We start from the raw sequence: 19,028 nt of genomic DNA on the forward strand, positions 1-19,028 counted from the left end.
GCAACATAAAAATTTTTCACCTTAATGTCTTTTTTAAATAAATGTTAAGACTAGGAATTTATTTATAACTACCGCATGTATATAATTTTATAGTGGGTTATGAATATTGTGTTCTGCATTTAAACTCCAGAATATAACTCTGAATTTTATTTGTTTAATTTTTCTTTCCTTTCTGCATATTTATTTATTTAATGATCTTTTATGACTTGAATACTTTTACCATTTGTTAGTCTTGAAATAAATAGTATCTAATTTAATTCTTTTCACATTAAGTTAATTCATTCTTAAAATTGTGAATGTTAGCTTGTTTTTTATTTATTTATCCCCGTTTATAGCCATACCAGAAATTTCAAGATTTAAAATTGATTAAATTGTTGTAACTAAACCTAACTAATAATAATAATAATAATAAATGCATTTACAGCCTGTATTATAAATAAGTAGTATCATATATTAAAGAGTCTATTAGGAACATACAACATACTTTGGCACTCAAAATTGTAATAAGTACTACCCTAAAACAACGTACACTATTAAGGTTTCTTGTTTTTGTTTTCTTATTTTGTATCACATTTCACTTCAAATTTTAAACACTATTACTCACTGAAAAAAAACAAAATCAATACAAAATGCTTCAATTCAAAGAAAATTACCCACAACAGTAGGTATAGACTTTGAAAGAGACAGGACTTGAAAAAATTAGACAAAACACATACATTGTGTGTACATGGTGTCTTCACTCCTGATGAAAGCCATGTGATCAAAATATTTGAAACATTTTAGTTGTTTTTGTCTGGTTTTTTTTTGTGTCCTCTCTCTTTCAAAGTACATGTTATTTTTTTTACATCATTTTAGTACTTCATTGGCATTTAATTCTTTTCTGCAACCTGAAATTTATGATTTTTGGCTTCTTACACAAACCTAAACACAGCCAGTGTTCGATAAAGCTGCCTACCCAGTTACAAAACACCATGCAGTTTATGTAAAATTGTTTTAATGTAAATTCTTAAGGTGCATGACATTGCAAGATTGGACACCTGTTTATCAGCATGTATGTTAACGTTTACTGCTGCACGTAACTGCCCACTATGTATCTTATCTCGCGTGGTTCACTTGGTGAAGAATAAATAACTGGTTATTTATTTTCTTAGCGAAGGATAAACAACTGTTAATGTATTTACTTGGTCAAAGATAAACAACTGTTGTTTATGTCGAGAAACTTGCCAAAATATCAAAACAGTCTTCAGCATCGGAGTGTGCCATACATTTCCTGTGGCAATAAAACTATCTTTCATTAAACTTAACATAAAAATAATTGTAAGATGGAAAAACCTAAAAATTTTATCTGATTCATCAACTTGGAATAGTGTTTTAACCAAGCTAAAGCTCAATTTGTGACACAACCCAAATTAAAAATGGCTCTCGCTCCCTTAGTTTTATTTGCAGTGATACATACCTGAGCTTTTAAAACTTTTATCATAGTATTTATGTGAAGGGATTCCAGAATATAAGTATGAAATACATGAAGTTATTATATGTGTAATTTAGCTTCTTTTAATTCTTTTCTCACAAATTGTGACTTCCCCCACATAACATTTTACATTAAAGAGGATGTATTCCATGTATTTTCATCCAAGTGAAGTAATCTCTATTCAACAGCATGAGGAAAACTGATAGAAAATTTTTAAAGTGAACTGAAATTATATCCAATGTTTCACTAACGGAGCTGCATCTATATTATTGGTATCCCCCTATTCAGTACATGCCTGTTATGAGAGTGCCCTTGGCAGGGCCGCCGAGAGGGGGGGGGGGGGGGGCAAAAGGGGCAAATGGCAAATGCCCAGGGGCCCGGGCGCCCGGCTGGGAAGTGGAAAATAAATGGCTGGAAAAACATTTCCCCCCTGCTATTAAAACATCTTGTTATATATATATATGTTCCTAAAACTACAGTCGATAACCAATAACCTAACCGAGCAGTAGGTACTTGTAACATTCAGTTCACACCAAAATACTTGCGTAGTAGCAGAAATGGGAACGTTACAGGGACGTCGGAACAGGAGGGCAGCACGGGCGAGTCGCCACCGTGCTGTTATGCAGGGGGGGGGGGGGGGAAAGAAGGCGGGAGAGAGTAGCATTTCGCCCCCCTCCTTTTCCCAGAATAAATGTTTGGTCGTAGTAGTATTTTTCTCCACCAGTAGTTACAAACGTTGCATTGGTGATCACATTGATTAGAAAATCAAATTTATGATTGTCAATATACTGTAAAATTATTGTGTGTTTGATGTTTTCGAAGTAATAAAATTGATTATTACTTTACATTATTTTAATAATATTTACATTCAGAATAAATTATTATACTTATGTATTTTAAACACTCATATAATAATGCAATTTCTGATTACCATTTAAGATTTTTTTTTTTTTTTTTTTTTTTAGAAATATATACATCAAAATTAATTATTATTTGTATTTTGATGGGAATAACAATGTAAAAGTGCACTGAGATAATACATGCAAATGCTCTTTTTTTTTTTGCGTAACTAGGAAATTGTTATGTATGATCAAATAAAGGATGCAATTGTACGATACCATATATATTTATGGTATACATAGTACGTAGAAGTGGTATGCAAAAAAAAAAAGGAAGGGGGCCTACTACCCCAGCTGCCCAGGGGCCCACAAATTCTCTCAGCGGCCCTGGCCCTTGGTTAAGGGACACTGCTCCTGCTGCAACTCATCTCGCCTCCCCGTACACCATTAACATATCCTCCATCTCTGCAAATGTAAATCTGTCATGCCGTTGCTGTTTATAAAATATTTAATCAAAACTCACTAACAGTCAACACTGTGCTTATCGCCTAAGTCAAACATGTAAATGTATCACAACCAACCATCCACTGTGCTGTACACCAGAATACACCAGCCCCTCGAAGTAACACTGTTCTATTAGCGCTGTTTTGAAGTAACGACGCCAATTAATTAGGGCATGATTTGAAGTAGCACGGTCATATATTCGAAGTAGCGTTCTTTCTCGTCCACATAATTTATTTTATTTTCATAAGTGCACAATGTAACAAACAAAATGCAACAAATTGAAGATAAGATGGCACTTGTGTAAGAGAAACATTATGACGAATCAAAAAAAGATATTACCTTTTTATGTAATAGTTATTCGCTTCCATCGCATATTTTTAAAGCCTAATTAAAATTGCACAGTAAATAATATTTCGTAAATACATTTGCCGATGCCTACGTGTGTGTTTAGCTAATGTTTATACATACTTCGCCGTCTTGCAACTCAGTAGCAGCTCTAGTGGGAAATGCCGGAAGCTTTCGAGGCTAGTTCACATCTTGCATGACAAGCTGCGCTGACTCCTAGTCGTGCGTATACTAAGTTACTCTTGTTTTAGAATCAATTTCAATATAAACTAATTACTAAACCTAATAAGTACTACATACTTTATCCTGTGTTACGTAAATTAGTAGTTTTGAAAATATGGCGAGTGAAAGTGCGGGTTCGTTTCGAGTGTCGAGAAAACTGAGCGGAAACGTTTTAGTTTAGAGTTTAAATTAAATGTGCTGAAAAGTATTGATTCTGGTGAGCGAAAGACTGATGTGGCTAATGCCTTGGGACTTCCCGGTTCAACAGTGAGGACAATATTAAAAAACAAGGAAAAAAATTCTAGAGGCCGCGGCATTATGTGCACCGTCCCAAGCAACACAAATATCAAAGGCGCGCCCGAGCATAATGGTAGAAATGGAGAAATTGCTAACTATTTTTACTGATGACAATGCACAGCATAGGATACCACTAAGTGCTGATATTATCAAAGAAAAGGCACGTAGTTTATATGAAGACCTAAAGGAATCGTTCCCTGAGGAATACAATGCACAGAAATTCCAGGCCAGTAATGGATGGTTTAATAATTTCAGAAATTGTTCAAATCTTCACAGCATATCCATGAAGGGCGAGGCTGCGAGTGCAGATGCTGTAGGTGCACAACAATTTGAGACAGAACTACAAAAGATAATTGAAAAGGGAAACTACTCAGACCATCAAGTGTTTAATATTGATGAAACTGGTCTTTTCTGGAAACGGCTTCCGAAGAGAACTTTTATTTCCAAAGAAGAAAAGTCTGCCCCAGGTGTGAAGCTAAGGATCGGTTGACATTGTTGTTGGGTGGAAATGCGGCAGCAGACTTTAAGTTCAAGCCTCTTTTAGTTTACCATTCAGAACATCCAAGGACGTTAAAGAATGTGAATAAATCCCATCTTCCCGTCACATGGAAGGCCAACAAAAAAGCATGGGTAACACAAGCTCTTTTTCTTGATTGGTATGAGAACCACTTTGGTCCCGCTGTAGAGAAATATCTTGATGGAAAAAATATTGCAAAGAAAGTTTTACTCCTCATGGATAAGGCGCCAGGTCACCCATCTAAGAAAACACTAGAAAAACTGCTTGGTTTTGTGGAAGTAGTTTTCATGCCACCAAACACGTCACTTATCCAGCCCATGGATCAGGGGGTAATTTCTACATTCAAGAGGTACTACATGAGAAAAATGCTAGCAGAAGTTGTAAGGATAACCAATGGGGAAAATGCACCAAGTCTGAGGGATTTCTGGAGAACATTTAATATCAAAGATGCAATTGATTACACTGGATGTGCTTGGAGAAAGATTTGGGAAGAATGTGTACAGGATTTCCATGGATTTGACGAAACTAAGGAAATCAGTGAACTTGTTAGCCTAGGAAACAAAGTGGGACTTAACATGGACTTTAACGATGTCGAAGAAATAATATTAAATGATACTGATGGTCTTTCAAATGATGACTTAATCGCTTTCGCAGAGCAGCAAGAAAATGCGTACAAAGAAGAGGCAAGTGATGATGAAACTCAGCTTATGCCTACATTAACGCCCAAAATTATTAATGAGGCACTCCAAATTTTTGAGAAGGGATTTGAAATATTGCGGCAAAACGACCCAAACACCGAGAGAAGGTCAAATGTGATTCGAAGCATGGACAGTTCCTTAAATTGCTACAAAGTTTTATACTGGGAAGGCAAAAGGGCTGCAAAACAATGTTCAATTGACTCATTTTTTTAAGAAAAAACCGAAAGTATACTGTGATGATGACGATGTAGGACCTTCACACAAACAATAATAAAACTTTTGTGTGTTGTTTAGTGTTGAAGTTGGCAGACATGCATGCTATAAAAACAGTTGCGAATTTCGTTTTATACCCTTATGTACGCTATTGTTTTAAGATAGCATTTTGTTAATATAAAATGTAAAATTTATTCTTCTCTATTCTTAAACATTCAAACAGAGCTTATATGTTAAAAATATTATTATTTTTAACTAAAAAATGTGACATATACACGTGCTTCGTAAGGAAATATGAGGTTAGTAGGCTATGTACAGTTCAATTATGCCGCCTGTCATTTAAATATAGTATAATTTTAGGTTATTTGAACTTTAAATGCAATTTATACATTTATATTTTTCTTAAATTGTATTTAGATGTGTTAACAGTATGTAAATACATACATTTAAACGAAATAAATGTCATATAAGGAATAGTAAACAAACGGATTTCAGTGGCTGGAGAACCAATTATTATGAACAACATGCACTCTTATGGCAAAAACGTATTTGATTAGCGTTCTATTTTCCTGGAACGAATTAGAGCGTTAGTTTGAGGGGCTGGTGTACTGGTTGCTAGTGCATTTCAAAAAACTCTAAACATCTGAGCCAGCTCGTCGCCTGCTTCCCGTGGAGCATTTGAGCATCGCGATGCTGCGAAAGCATGCCCTCTTAGTCAATTTTTTCACTACTATTCATGCCTGTTACTTTGCAAGGTTTCATTTCTGGGCATACATTCCTTAACAAAATTTGTTAGTTTTGGCATTTTCTCCCACCAATCAAATTTATGCCCTGCAGTTTCCTAACATCTGGTATACATGGTTTCAAATGAAAAACATTTGTGTTTCAACACCAACAAAACAAGTAGGCATCTGGGATTGTTTAAAAATGTAAACCAGTTTAAGATAAACCACAGCACACATATATGGATCTGTGAAGTTTAAATATAACATAGGTGGTGATACTTTGCAAAATTTGTCTACAGTTACTTGTAAAAATTAACTGAAGTTCAGATTTGTATTTTATACTTATCCACAGTATAAAAAAACCATCCCTATACAAATACATTTTAAAAGGTATTTAAATATTTAAAAATCAACTGTTAATGTTTATGTATAAAATGTATAATAATAACATGCACAAAAATAGCAACCACTGGCAAAAATTAACAAACACAAACCAAAATTGCAGGAAAAAACATGAAGCCAAGAATCAATTCCATTCAAAAATATTTACATTGAAACCAAATTGAAATAGCTGAGCCAACATGAAATGTTTAAAAATAAAATATTTTAAAAATCTATTGTCTAGACAAGAGAGAAAATTCAAGCAGCATTTTTTTAAAAGTAAGTTTAGACAGAAAAAAAATATAAACAATAGACAAGAACATTAAAAGAGTATAAGAGAGTAAAATGCCAAGATAAACAGAAATTAAAAAAAAAATATCTAGAAGGTAATTAATGAATGCATAATCAAAAACATTTGTTTTGAACATAATGAAAATAATACTGTAAGGAGCTTTAACACATGGCAGTGAAAAATCTAATATAATCCTCCACTAAAACAATTTGGCGGAAAAAAATGCTTGGTTGCTTTAGACATCATGCTAAACAGGTTCAACATTTTTTTTTGCCAGATACACAACACAGACCAATAGGATTGCTCTGATACCAACTATTACTACTGAATATAAATTGATATTAAAGCTTGGTCTCAAAATATGAGTACATGTATAAGTATAAAATATTTTTCAATATTTTTTAATAAATATTTTAAAATTGCAAAAAATTCATAATTTTAAAAATAATACACACAATTTGGATAGTGTGTGTGCACAACTAAAAACAGGAAATTATGAGCAAATTTCTTTTAGTTTAACAAATGAATGTGAGAAACCAGAGATTATCATTGCTGCCAGATCACATCAAAAATTGTGTTTTTGTGTAATCTTAGGAAAAAAAATTTAGAGAGCATAAACATTAACATGCATAGCTGAAAAGAGCAGCAATGAACCATATTTATAAAGAATTTTTTTATTTATTACTAGTTGTAAGGTGCCTAAGGTGCCAACTGAAAAATGACGAATTTAACAAACATGTTAATTTAATATACACACATTATTTATCAAAAATTCTATTTCTTTTAATATTGTGCAAATGAAAATTATTTCTGATTTCTTTATATATATATATATATATATATATATATATATATATATATATATGAAACGACAAAAACAATTTGACAAAAAAATTATTTTTAATGAAGAGCCTCTTAAAAAACTACATTGCATATTAATTGTCTCAGGTCATTCACTAATGTTCCTTGCTGTAGATTCCATTCAATATACACCAGGATAGCAACCATATTGGCAGTGCAATTTGTATGAAGGTGTTCAACTGAACAGAGTTTGCAACATTAGCATGCTACAATTCAAATGTGCCTTAACATCTATTCGCGATAAATTTAATCCTATCATCAGCGCTGGAAAAATGAACAAGAGTGGTTGGTAAATACATATTTACAAGTGGAGGCCAACAACTTGAATTATATTAAACAGATATACGCAGCCAAAACGTGGCAAACTAAGCCACGGCATGCAACTTTATCACTGAAAAATGCTGAAACTATAGGCCTTTACAAAATAAGATGCTATGCCCCAATGCATATTATCTTTGCACCATGGACTCAGCAGCAATGCTTAAAAGGAACACGTTAACAAAGAGCAATGAAAATGTTACACTGTAAGCGCATGAAAAAAGAGTCAGTCAGTGAGTCAGTGATGAGCATATTTATATTAATGATTGAAGTGAAACCATTTAGTACACTTATTAATATATATATATATATATATATATATATATATATAAAGGAAATAATGCTTATTTTTACTAAAGGACATTTATTTAAATTGTAGGCTATTTCTGATAATCAGCAAAAAGGGGTGAATATTGGTTAGGACAAGGAATGTTTGGCATTGAGGGAGTGGAAATCAGTTTCTGACCAACCCTTAAAATTAACTCTCTTTAAACCACATAAAAATGTTTTCTTGTATCTATTGCAAGTCACAAAATTTTATATAAAAATAAGTGTTAGTTTATTTTTCTTTAAATCACTATACCAATAGCAAAAATAATGTACAGTAACACAGCAGCAATTTATTCATCATCCTCAACTGCCACATATCCTTGTATATTTGAGGAATGGTGGTATCTTTTACGAGATGCAAAATCTTCATTTTCTTCATTTATCTGAGATGCATTTACAACAACTTCTGGACAGCTAGGTGTCAAAACAATTTGTTCATATTCTTGACTTCGTTTCCTGCAAAAACATTTAAGGCAAATTGCATCAATGAAAACAAATTTAAGCAAATAAAAGTAGGTAGCCTTTCTTAAAAGTACGTCCACTGGCTAAATACAATCACACACACACACACACACATATAGAAGTATATGGCAAATATTCTTCACAAGCATCAAATAAGTATATATTTGTGTTAAATAAGGTAGTATTTATGATTTATAAGTTTTGATAGAGCCAGGTATGCAACCTAGGTTGCTGGAATGGGCAATCAATGAATAAAACCAGCCTTGACTGGTTGTAGAAAGCATGGTCGGTTGTTGGTATTGCTCTTGTACCTAATCATACCACGAAACTGTGAACACACTACAAATGAAAAAGGTTTTGAACGAAGAAAGTAATAGCATTTTTACGGCTACCCCTCCCAAGCTGTTTGCTGATAAGGACATACAGTAAACTCTCGATTATCCGTGTTAATTGGGACCTTCCGATGCCCGGATAATTGAATGCCCATAAAAAAACCCGGATAATCCGTTTCACCACTTAAAAATGGTGTATTTACTGGCAAAAGAATGTCTCTTCAGTAGAATTCTATGAGTACAAGCAAATTCTTTGTATACCGTGTCCCAGCTTATTGGACCGTAAACAATACTGGCACTGTGTTGCCACCATCCTTCTCCTGTCCCCTTTATTGCTACGGGAGGGAGAGCGGCGGCAGTCTCAACTCAGCATCTCCCTCCACCCTTTTAATGACCTATTATCCGGGGTCACTACAAAATAAGTGTCTGAACCACAGCACAATATTATACACCTTTTTCCCCCCCTTCCAGCTATTGCATTTTATTTTTCTACCTCGCGCGGCAAGATATTGTTTCTTGTTAATTCCGCCTATTAAAATTAGGATGCACTTTACAGTCATAACTACGAGTATGAGATACTACGAGACCTTCGAAGTTACGAGAGTTTTGAAATGCACCATCAGTTTGACTACGTAAATAGTAAACCTAAACTAATCTGGTTATTACGAGTGCTTCCTTGTTGGCTCTTTCGTAAGAAAGAGTGATTTAAATGGCTTAGTTGGAAGGAAAAAAGGTTCACGCAGTAAACAAAGGCTGCAAAGCGAGAGAGGGCCGTGGCTATGCTGGCGCCGGGGCTGTGGACCATGACTCGCACCTAGCTGTTGAGAAAGAATGAAGGCTGTTGTTGGGTGGGGGTGTGGGGGGAGGAAGGGGTGTCTGGTGGCGAACAACATGCTCCCTCTCTCTCTCTCTCTCTCTCTCTCGCTCGGCGGTTTCAAGATGCTCTCCCCCTCCTATTGTGTTACTGGCTGCTTTATTAATGTCTCGCACGGTTTGGATTCCAATTTCATATTCCTGTGCTAATTTCGCGGCAGTTTCTCCTTTTTTTAACCTGTCCACAACTTCTAACTTCTCTGCTATTGTCAGCACTTTACGTTTCCTTTTACCAGACATGATTACAAAAACAAATGTGCCTGGGAGAACTGATGTAAATAACTGCGTGAAAAATGCCTCTTCCAGCCATCAGGAGTGTGGGAAAGTAAAAGAGGTAGAGGGACCTTTTTTTTTAGTGTGGTGGGGTGCTGTGAAAAGAAAATGAAAAAAAAAAAAAAAAATTAGGGGGGGGGGGGGGGGGGGGGAGTTGAGCCAGAATAGCGCAGCGCAGTCACGGCGTAGCTACACCCCGTCATTTTTTTTACAACTTCATAAAAAAATAAAGCACGATAACCCGTCAACCAGATAATCGAGAGTTTACTGTACTAGCATGGTAATGGGATCGTCAGTACCGAAAAGATCATTGAATAAAACAATTGATTAATTATTGATACACATCTCAACATCTAAATCATAAGAGAAAAAAATATTGTTAAGCATTGTCTCCATCCCTATCGTGTCAACCAAAAGTGCTTGTTTGTATGTGTGTGCATGAGATGTCATTTAAACAGCATGCTGTGGTTTACCACAAAGAATCTCTCTGAATACCCATATCAAGTCCTGAACTATCAAAAAAAATATGCCTGGAGACATATTCTCAAGCTTATTTTGAGGCTGGTAGGATTCGTTTAGAATAAATCCTGTACTGAGTACTGATGTTTGAGGTATTTTGGCTTGTAGTTTTTAGCAGCATCAAGAGTCACTATTGACACGGCTAAAACCCAAAAGAAATGGCCACCAAGCCTGCGATTTTTTATTAAAACTAGTGTTTGATCTGTAATCATAATATCATTGAAACAAATATGCTTGATCAACTTTTAAAATGAAATAACTAAAATTATGAGTTGTTTTGCTGCAATGTTACTTATAACCGATACAATGTACATCATCCCTGTAACTGTAAAATTAAATTTTCCTGAAATGTATTTCAATATAAAAGTTGTTCATACTACTGCTCTATCATTTATAAAAGCTTGTTACAAAATCAATCAATCATCCTGCAAATATACATTGAGAGAACTTCCATTGGACTGTTTGTTGATATTCAATTTATAATTTACATTTTTACTCTACACTCACCATTTATTTGTTATCTAGACTAGAATGCAAATTTTACATAAATTATAGTAGCCCCAAAAATTTAAAACTTAATAATAACAGTATTTATAGATTCTTTAAAAATAACATTAGCATTTATACATTACTGCAACTCAGTAAGTTCTTTTAATTCAGACTTGTATCTTTAACAAATCAGCTACAACTTTAATTGGTGACGTAATGTAACTGTGGTTGATATTACCTAACTAGCTTCAAAAAGCACATTTTCAGCCAGTGTAGAAACTTGAACTCTGTAGCCAGGCCAGGTTTCACAGCAGGGTTGGCATGTCCTACGTAGAAGAAAACCAAAAGCACTACAGCAATATTTGCCAGTGCATATCCCCAATGTACCAGAAACATAATAAGGAGTTTGACCACTGCCTGAAAACAAATAAGAATCTATGTCAATGAACATTAATTAAGGAACATCTATAAAAAAAATGTTCTCTTACACAAGGAATGTACTGCTTGCGAACATTGCAAACAATATTTATGATACATTTATCATATGATTTTATAAAACAAATATTGTCCATATATTTTGACTTTTTTAACTACAAAAGATATAATTCTAAAGAGTATGGCTAAACTAGTGTTATAAACTGAAATCCTGAATATCACATGATCTGTAAATTAAAACTAAGGATTTTTATTTTCCACTAATTTCTTTTGATAGCAGTAAAAATGCACACATTCTGATAGCTTCTTTATAATTTTGGTACACGCTTAGCAAAAGATTTTGCATCCCAGACAACATTTTATGTCAAATTTATTATTGTTGTCGCTGATATTGTTATTGCCACATTAATACAGTGCCCAAACTTACAGGTATGGACACAGCTCCATAGCTACACTCCCACTGGTTTGGAGGAAAATGATTTGAAAATTCAGTGACAAGATAACACTGTGCCAGTGATATTGATTAATCTAGGGTAAATCTAAAGTACACAAAGCAATTTAAAAAAAAAATTTTATACTCACAAATTTTAATGCAGTTCCATATGTTTTTCATTTAAGTCATGATAACTTACAATATGCCAATACAGACCTCCGGCTAGCTCAAAATTGGTCTAGATTGCACATACATCAACATTTGGAGAAATTTGGATTAAATATTGTAATATTATTTAAGCTCCAAGAAAAAAAAATGTTTCTAACGATTACCGATCTTTGAAATAAAGTCTCTCTGACAACTATTACTGATGTTTAATGGTTTTTATTAATCCTTCACGAAAAATCTTAAGTCACAATGGTTGCCATCTTCAGACCACAAAAACAAGTAAATGGAAAAAAAAAAACTTGCAGAAACCAAAAAACAACTCTACTTGTGAAAACAACTCAATTCATTACTTAGGCACAATCTTTCCTGACTATTTGATGTGTAAATTCCATGGTTGCTAGAACTCACCATAAGAAGGGCTGATAGGTAATTGCCTTGTCTGTATGGCCAACGATTTACTATCAACAGCTCTAGTTGGGCCTACGCTACCACCTGTGGTCAAAAACTTTTAATTGAAAAACTATCCGACAGAATGTTACTCAGCACGGCCCAGACCACAGACGTGAAATTCTTATGAACACTACATACTTATTTAAATTTGGCGAGCTGCCACTAGGGGAGTTTCAATAAAAAAATTTGGAAAAAAAAAATCGATTTCAAGACTTTTATTTTATCGTATAGCCTGAATTCTAACGTTTAAAATGATATATAATACATAGTGTTTATTAATTCTTAACAATGCAAAAAAAATTTTCCAAGATTTTATCTCTTACAGTCAGAAGTTTTCCTGGGTTGGTTTTTTTTACTTTTATATGTTTTCACATACTTGTATCAATATTGATTTTTATTGTTTGTACCAGTTATGATTTTACATAATTTTTAGGTTATGCATGCAATTTTTTTGCTGTCACGATATAAATTACAGTTTTTATTTTTGAGTAATTTACTACTTTTTCAGTTTTAGATTTTGAGATAATAATTAATTAATTGATTAATTGTATGTGAATAATGTATTTCTAATTTTTATAATGTATGTATTTATTATTTTGTTAGTGTGCAAAATTTTTTTTTATCATAATGGTTCAAATAGTAAATACATAAAAAAATATATTTAATTTTTGTTTCAGTTTGATTTATTACTGTCAAGAAATTTTCTTGAACTGGTAGTATTGCTATTTTTATAATTTTGTAAACCTGTAGCTTTATTGATTTTCACAAACTCCAAATATTCTATTGTCCTTTTTTTTAGGTTATGTATGGAGTTTGTTGTCAAAAAGTGATTTTTTTTTACTTCTGTTTATTGTACTGTTATACCAACTTCATCTCAGTGTTACTGTACATTATAGCCTATAAAATGCCTATAAGTTCAAGAGTATTCAAGAAGAGAAAGAATGTTGGTAAAACAAAAACAGAAGTAGTTTCAGCATATGCAAATGCTGTAATTGTGACACCTGAAGAAAACTGCACAGTTGAAGGAAGGGAATCAGCTACCAAGATTAAATTGTCGCCATAGCAAAGCAAAGCGTAGCAAAGAGGAAGTTAGAAGAGATTTTAAAACAAGAAGAAGACCCTGACAATCCATTTTATGGTTCAGGGATGCATTAGTGAAACAACGCGCGATAAACTTAAAATGCAATGTTCTGTGAAATCATTTTTTCAATGCATTTGTTCCTTTATCTCAACTTCTAACAATCCAAAAAATCTCAAATTTTTACCATGCACTGTGCACACTACATTAAATGTTTTAACGTAGGGATATTGCTCTAAACACAATATGTTTTGTGGAAAAAAAATATTTATCAGAAATATTTACATAAATTTATGACTTTTTGAAATAAAATTATAATTATTTTTACAACAATAATAAATGGAAACCCCTATGTTAAAGTACTAAACAACCATAGTAGATTATGGTGAGCTAATTTCAATCTGTTCCATAAAGTAGTTTCTGAGAAAAAAGAACATGAAGTTATGGAATTTAACATTGTGAAGCAAGGTGTCTAGGGAAATGATCAGAAAAAATTCCTGTACAATTCCTGTACATTCCTGTACATATCAAAAATGAAAAGAATACATGTAAATCATACGCGATAAAATTTTACCCCAAAATCATGATAGTACATGCAAAATTGAACAAATGCAATAAATTACTAAATTACTACTGTATGTAATGAGAAAAAGCATTTTAACAAAATGATCATCTAAAGATGCTATAAACATCAAAGACATATGCAGGCCTACCTTCTCACTGGAAATGTTGGAACTTCAAATTCATTATTAAAACATTGGAATTTTTCATTTGTCCTGGTTCGATAGTAATTGTCTTGCAGCTTGTTTGGTCCATAGTCACACTAGTACAAAACTGTGAGAAGTTTAACTGTATAGTGTCATGCAATACACAGCCCTATACTATTTTTTAAGATCTTTCACCTTCTCATCGATGGCAGATACTGCACGCTGTACATCCTCAAGCAACATGAGTTTCTTCGCCTCAAGCTGTTTGATCTCAGTAGCTGCACGTTTTCTTTCTTCCGCTAGCTTGAAAATTTTCTTATTTGCACACTGCTGCTCTGCAAGTGCCTCACTGTACATGGAATAAGCATTCCTCACTGCATGAATCATGGCTTTAGGAATGTCTAGCTTCATCAGTCCACCCGGCTCATTACTAACAAAATCAAAAATACGACGCTGGGCTATGAGTGATGGTTCTTTCAGATTTTCGACTAAAATTTCTTTGTTCACTGAAAATCCTCGTTCGATGTTAGCACTGCCGTGAGACAAAATTAAAAGTAGTTTGACTACTTTAAAGAGGTTCTCATATTCCTTCTTTCCTTCTATAAGCTGCACCCAGAAGGTATCCAAGCGAGTTTCAGACTTAGAGTAGGTTTTCATTTCTTCAATGACATTTGATTGCGAGCAAAGAAACCTGTACTCTCTATCAGCCCTTTCAACAGTGCTAGCTGGCAGAAGATTGGCCGTAAGGAGGTGGTCAAGAGCAGTAGTAAGTTGTTTTACACAACTATCTTTGGAAGAAATATGATAAGGGTTCAAAAAAGTAAGAGCCTTGGTAAGAGAATACTTCAGAGGAGACTTCAGCAACAGTTACTCACAAAAAATTGCAGGACATTCCGACACTCTTTTCTGAAAATTAAAATATCTTTCTCAGAGGCATTCTTACACTTCCTTAGTGCTGCACGGGTACTGTAACCAAGCTCAACATGTTTCACATCCTTGAGATTTACAAAAGTCTTATTTGCATTCTGTTTGAAAACATCAATTTTGTGAAGAGGAGTTTTCTCAATAATCTCGGTTTTCACAATTCTTTTCATAGCAGTCATTACAATAAATGTCAAACTATCGAAAAGAAATGGTGCCATTGGAGAATCAGACTGGAATTCTACCAAAAATGGTTCAACGTCACTTGCCAGTGCCTCAAAGAAAGCTATTTTCGCTTGCAGGAGTTTGTCTTGCAGGGCTTTACATACAACAGAAAAGCTATTACAAGATGGTTCCTTTGCTGTGGTTTTGACTATGTTGACATATTTTTCAACAAGTGGCAATATTTCCATTGCTCTCCTCGCTACTTTGCCATTTTCAATCCAACGAATTGAGCAAACCCTCAAAGGAAACACGTGTGAGTTTGAAGCCTCTGTATAGTCTCCTCGTCGACTTGGAGCCTCTTTAAACAAATTGTAAAGGGCTCTAAGAAACTCAATTATCTCCCAACCAGATTTCTTGATGCCTGTCTTAAAGGCATTGTGCACTGTGTGTAAACCACAAGAACCAATATCTAGTAACTGTGGGGATTCTGGGTCAGATCTGCTGTCTTGCTGTAAAAGCCTAAGTACTTTGAAATTTACGTTAGGACCATCCATTGATAATTGGATAATCTTCATCATGTCAAATCCTTCCAAGCCAGTTTTCATGGCTTGTAAGAGATCTTCAGCTGTAGCGTGATTCAAAAAGATGGATGTTACATACCTACACATAACTTTATTTACATTTGAGTCCCAAATTCTGACAGACAAGTCCATCTGTTGTTTCTGTGCAATTTTGTTCACACTCTCATCAAAACCCAACACGAAATGTTCACACTCTTTCAAAACACTTTTCAACTTATCATAAAAATAAGGAGCAAGTCCATAAACTATGACATATGAAATTTTATCTTTTTGAAGTTTCATATTGTTTGCAACACGATCGTTGGGAAACATTCGCTTGAACATGTTTACGCTACTAGCAGCGCTGCGTAAGGAGTTATGATTCATCACCGTTTCAAGACACCACAAAGCTTCGGCACGAGTCACATCGTCTTTAAGAAGAAAATTATCCAAACAGCGGGTTGTAGAAGCAGATTTCGGGATTAACGAATCTTCAGCAGGTAGATTCATACTCGCACCAGGAATAACAGCAGCTGACGAAGGTTGAATTACAGATGAAGATGGTAAAGGTGAAGGTTCAGATGCTTTAGATGTTTCAGGGGCAGATGTAGTAGCCCAAATTTGAATTGGCGCTGTCTTATCTACACTACTCACATTTTTCTTATGCTTGTTTCCACTGGCATGGCTTGTAAGAGCTGTTCTTCCCATGGAAGTAATGGAAAAAGTAGTCCCACAGACTGCACACCTAGCAGAGTGACGATCATCCTTGATGTCTTCAACCCAAGGGAATTCTACTTTCCAATCCGTTTGAAACGAAATTTTCCCTCTCACCCGACGAGCCATTTCAAGTCCCTAAAAATTATAAAATTACTATTAGGTAACTTCAATTTTTCATTACCATATTTACTCGTGTGAATGCTTCATACTATGTCTCTAACAAATATGTAGTGTAATCTTTATTCTTTTTGGCCAAAATGTTAATATCTGTAGCAGGTATTGTCAGGTATACAGTAAACCCTATATATCTCAGACCTCGATGTCCCAGACATCGGGTGATGGACAAAAAAATGTTTCAACAAACCACATAATATTGCAAGATAGTAAATTTTATATAATTTCTGGAAGCTACAAGGCACGAAAATTGCAAAGTTGTGTTTACAATTTGTACAAAAGAAATACAGTATGTTTACCCAGGAACGGGACAAGCGCACGCACGGATAGCTATTTTCTCCCGCCTATTATCACTATTTCAATTTATTACGTTTATCAATGAGGCTATCAATAAAAGAATTATGTTCACAAAATTACTGACTAGTGAAATGTATGTGCGCACGCAGTTTGATGGAGTACTGTGCCTTCCAGAGTAAACAAAAGAACATTAAAAATTTTCTCTCTAAAATATTTTAAGTTTAGAATGGGGCGTTTACACGGGTAAATAAGGTAACTTATTTGTTGGAAAAGTATTTAATTTTGCTTAGGCATAGGGATACGACCTTTGCAAGGAAACTGAACGCCAAACAACGCAAAGAAATGTGTTTTGTCAATGCATACATTATTATATAGAGACCTGAAAAAAGAGTGGTTATTTTTTCTTAAAAGCGGTGTTATTTTTCGCAAAATTTGCAACAAAAAGCGAGGTTATTTTACTTTTATTTGCAATTTTATTTGACTGCATATAATTAAAAAAAAACTGAACCGAAACCAAATGTTTAAATAAGATTTTACAGAGATTCTGTTTTGTAATTGGTTTACCTTTTAAATTTAAAACTTAAAGAGTATAAAAATTCAAACAGAATATGTTTGAATTTACTTATCAAAAGACAGCAACCTTCCCGGACATTTTAAAGGAGGTTATGAAAATCAGCAGCGGTTAAAATAGGCATACGTAACGCTGTTTCGATGCACAACGTGTAGTTTTTCAGCTAAGCTTGGTACGTGACGATATCGGGTGGTTTTGGTGTTGTATTCTGAGATGGGAAAGACGTGAAAATGCACAAATTCATGCAAAATTCGTAGAAATTCGTGAAAAAGTCTGAAAAAATTATGAAATCGCTTTTAACTTCAAAACATTACAACTCGCGTTATTTTTAGAGTTTATCGCGATCGCGATTTTTTCAGGTCTCTAATTATTAGCAACAAATTCCGCCACCTCTGAATGCAAATATTCCACTTTGGAAAATTAAAGCAGTACTTACGTTTTACTGTAAATACTTAATAATCCACATACACGCATTGCAACGAAACACAAACACTGGATAGCGGAAAACGGCGGCAGAATGCTGTTAGACGGCGCCAGACGTCTGAACGAGAGATTGTGAACTGGTGTGTGTGCGTGCGCTCGCGTGGGTGAGTCACACAAGCAGTGTTGCCAAGTCTATCGCGCTGTCTCCGGGCGCCGCATGGACCTGTGAAGACTCGCGTCCCACTTAAAACTTATTGATAGTTTTTAACGGTATTTGTTGGTCAGCGATGATGATCCAGAAATGAAATGCAGCATAACACGTTTTAATAAAACTTTGTTTTTATCCCCGGATTTATGAAAAATTCCTGTTACAATTCCCGGATTTTTCCTGGCAGTTATAATTTCCGTACAATTCCCGGCTTTCCCGGTCACTAGACACCTTGTGAAGATAGAGCATTAAAACTCCCCTTAAACATTGCGACCTACGACTCCAGCTTCTTGCCCACAGGAAAAAACTGCATTCGTGATGCCATCAATAACTAATCACAGAGCAGCTTACAATTATGACCAATGACAAAACAGTACACATAGAAAAATCCACCAATCACGGGCACATAGCAACAGAAATTCTACTAAGTCATGAATCTTTCCCACACTTACAGTATCACATGACAGTCACTTCTAATGCTTAAATAACTGGCAAATCTGTTGCATCAGACTGCCTCCAAACAAAAAACCACAGTAAAAAATACCAAAGAAAAAATGTGAGAGCACATACAAACTTTAATAAGTAAGAAAAAAAATTTAGTAAAATATTTTCAAACAACTTTTTCATGATAAAGTTAACTGTTACATCCCAGGCTGGCCTGGTTAAGCAACCTGGAATAGAACAATTACCTGATTCAATTGAAAAGTTTATGATATTAATATACGACTTTGAAGTTTTGTTTTGAGGTAAGTATTTTCAC

General features: G+C 34.4%; 2 protein-coding genes across 6 annotated transcripts in view; both read right to left on the reverse strand.

Annotated features, from left to right (window-relative positions):
• Positions 1-717: 717 nt before the first annotated feature.
• LOC134529393 (solute carrier family 12 member 8) overlaps positions 718-19,028 on the reverse strand; it is a 110,413-nt gene continuing 92,102 nt past the window's right edge. For all 5 annotated transcript variants that reach the window (XM_063363413.1, XM_063363409.1, XM_063363410.1 and 2 more), the window contains exons 12-13: positions 11,200-11,378; positions 718-8,469 (exon numbers count right to left, since the gene is read on the reverse strand). In XM_063363413.1, the coding sequence (XP_063219483.1) occupies positions 8,304-8,469; positions 11,200-11,378 (345 nt within the window). In that variant the 3' untranslated portion in view covers positions 718-8,303. The remainder of the gene's footprint in view (positions 8,470-11,199; positions 11,379-19,028) is intronic.
• On the reverse strand, positions 11,385-18,947 carry LOC134529394 (uncharacterized). Its single transcript, XM_063363415.1, has 2 exons — positions 18,074-18,947; positions 11,385-16,730 (listed from the first exon to the last, which is right to left on the reverse strand). The coding sequence occupies exon 2, from the start codon at positions 16,719-16,721 to the stop codon at positions 15,090-15,092; it is 1,632 nt and encodes a 543-aa protein (XP_063219485.1). The 5' UTR covers positions 16,722-16,730; positions 18,074-18,947; the 3' UTR covers positions 11,385-15,089.

The sequence above is a fragment of the Bacillus rossius genome, chromosome 2, assembly GCF_032445375.1.
Source record: "Bacillus rossius redtenbacheri isolate Brsri chromosome 2, Brsri_v3, whole genome shotgun sequence".
Lineage (NCBI taxonomy): Eukaryota > Metazoa > Arthropoda > Insecta > Phasmatodea > Bacillidae > Bacillus > Bacillus rossius.

What these genes read in the sequence shown, in the direction of transcription:
- LOC134529394 (XM_063363415.1), bottom strand. Translation starts at nt 16,721, where the DNA reads ATGGCTCGTCGGGTGAGAGGGAAAATTTCGTTTCAAACGGATTGGAAA.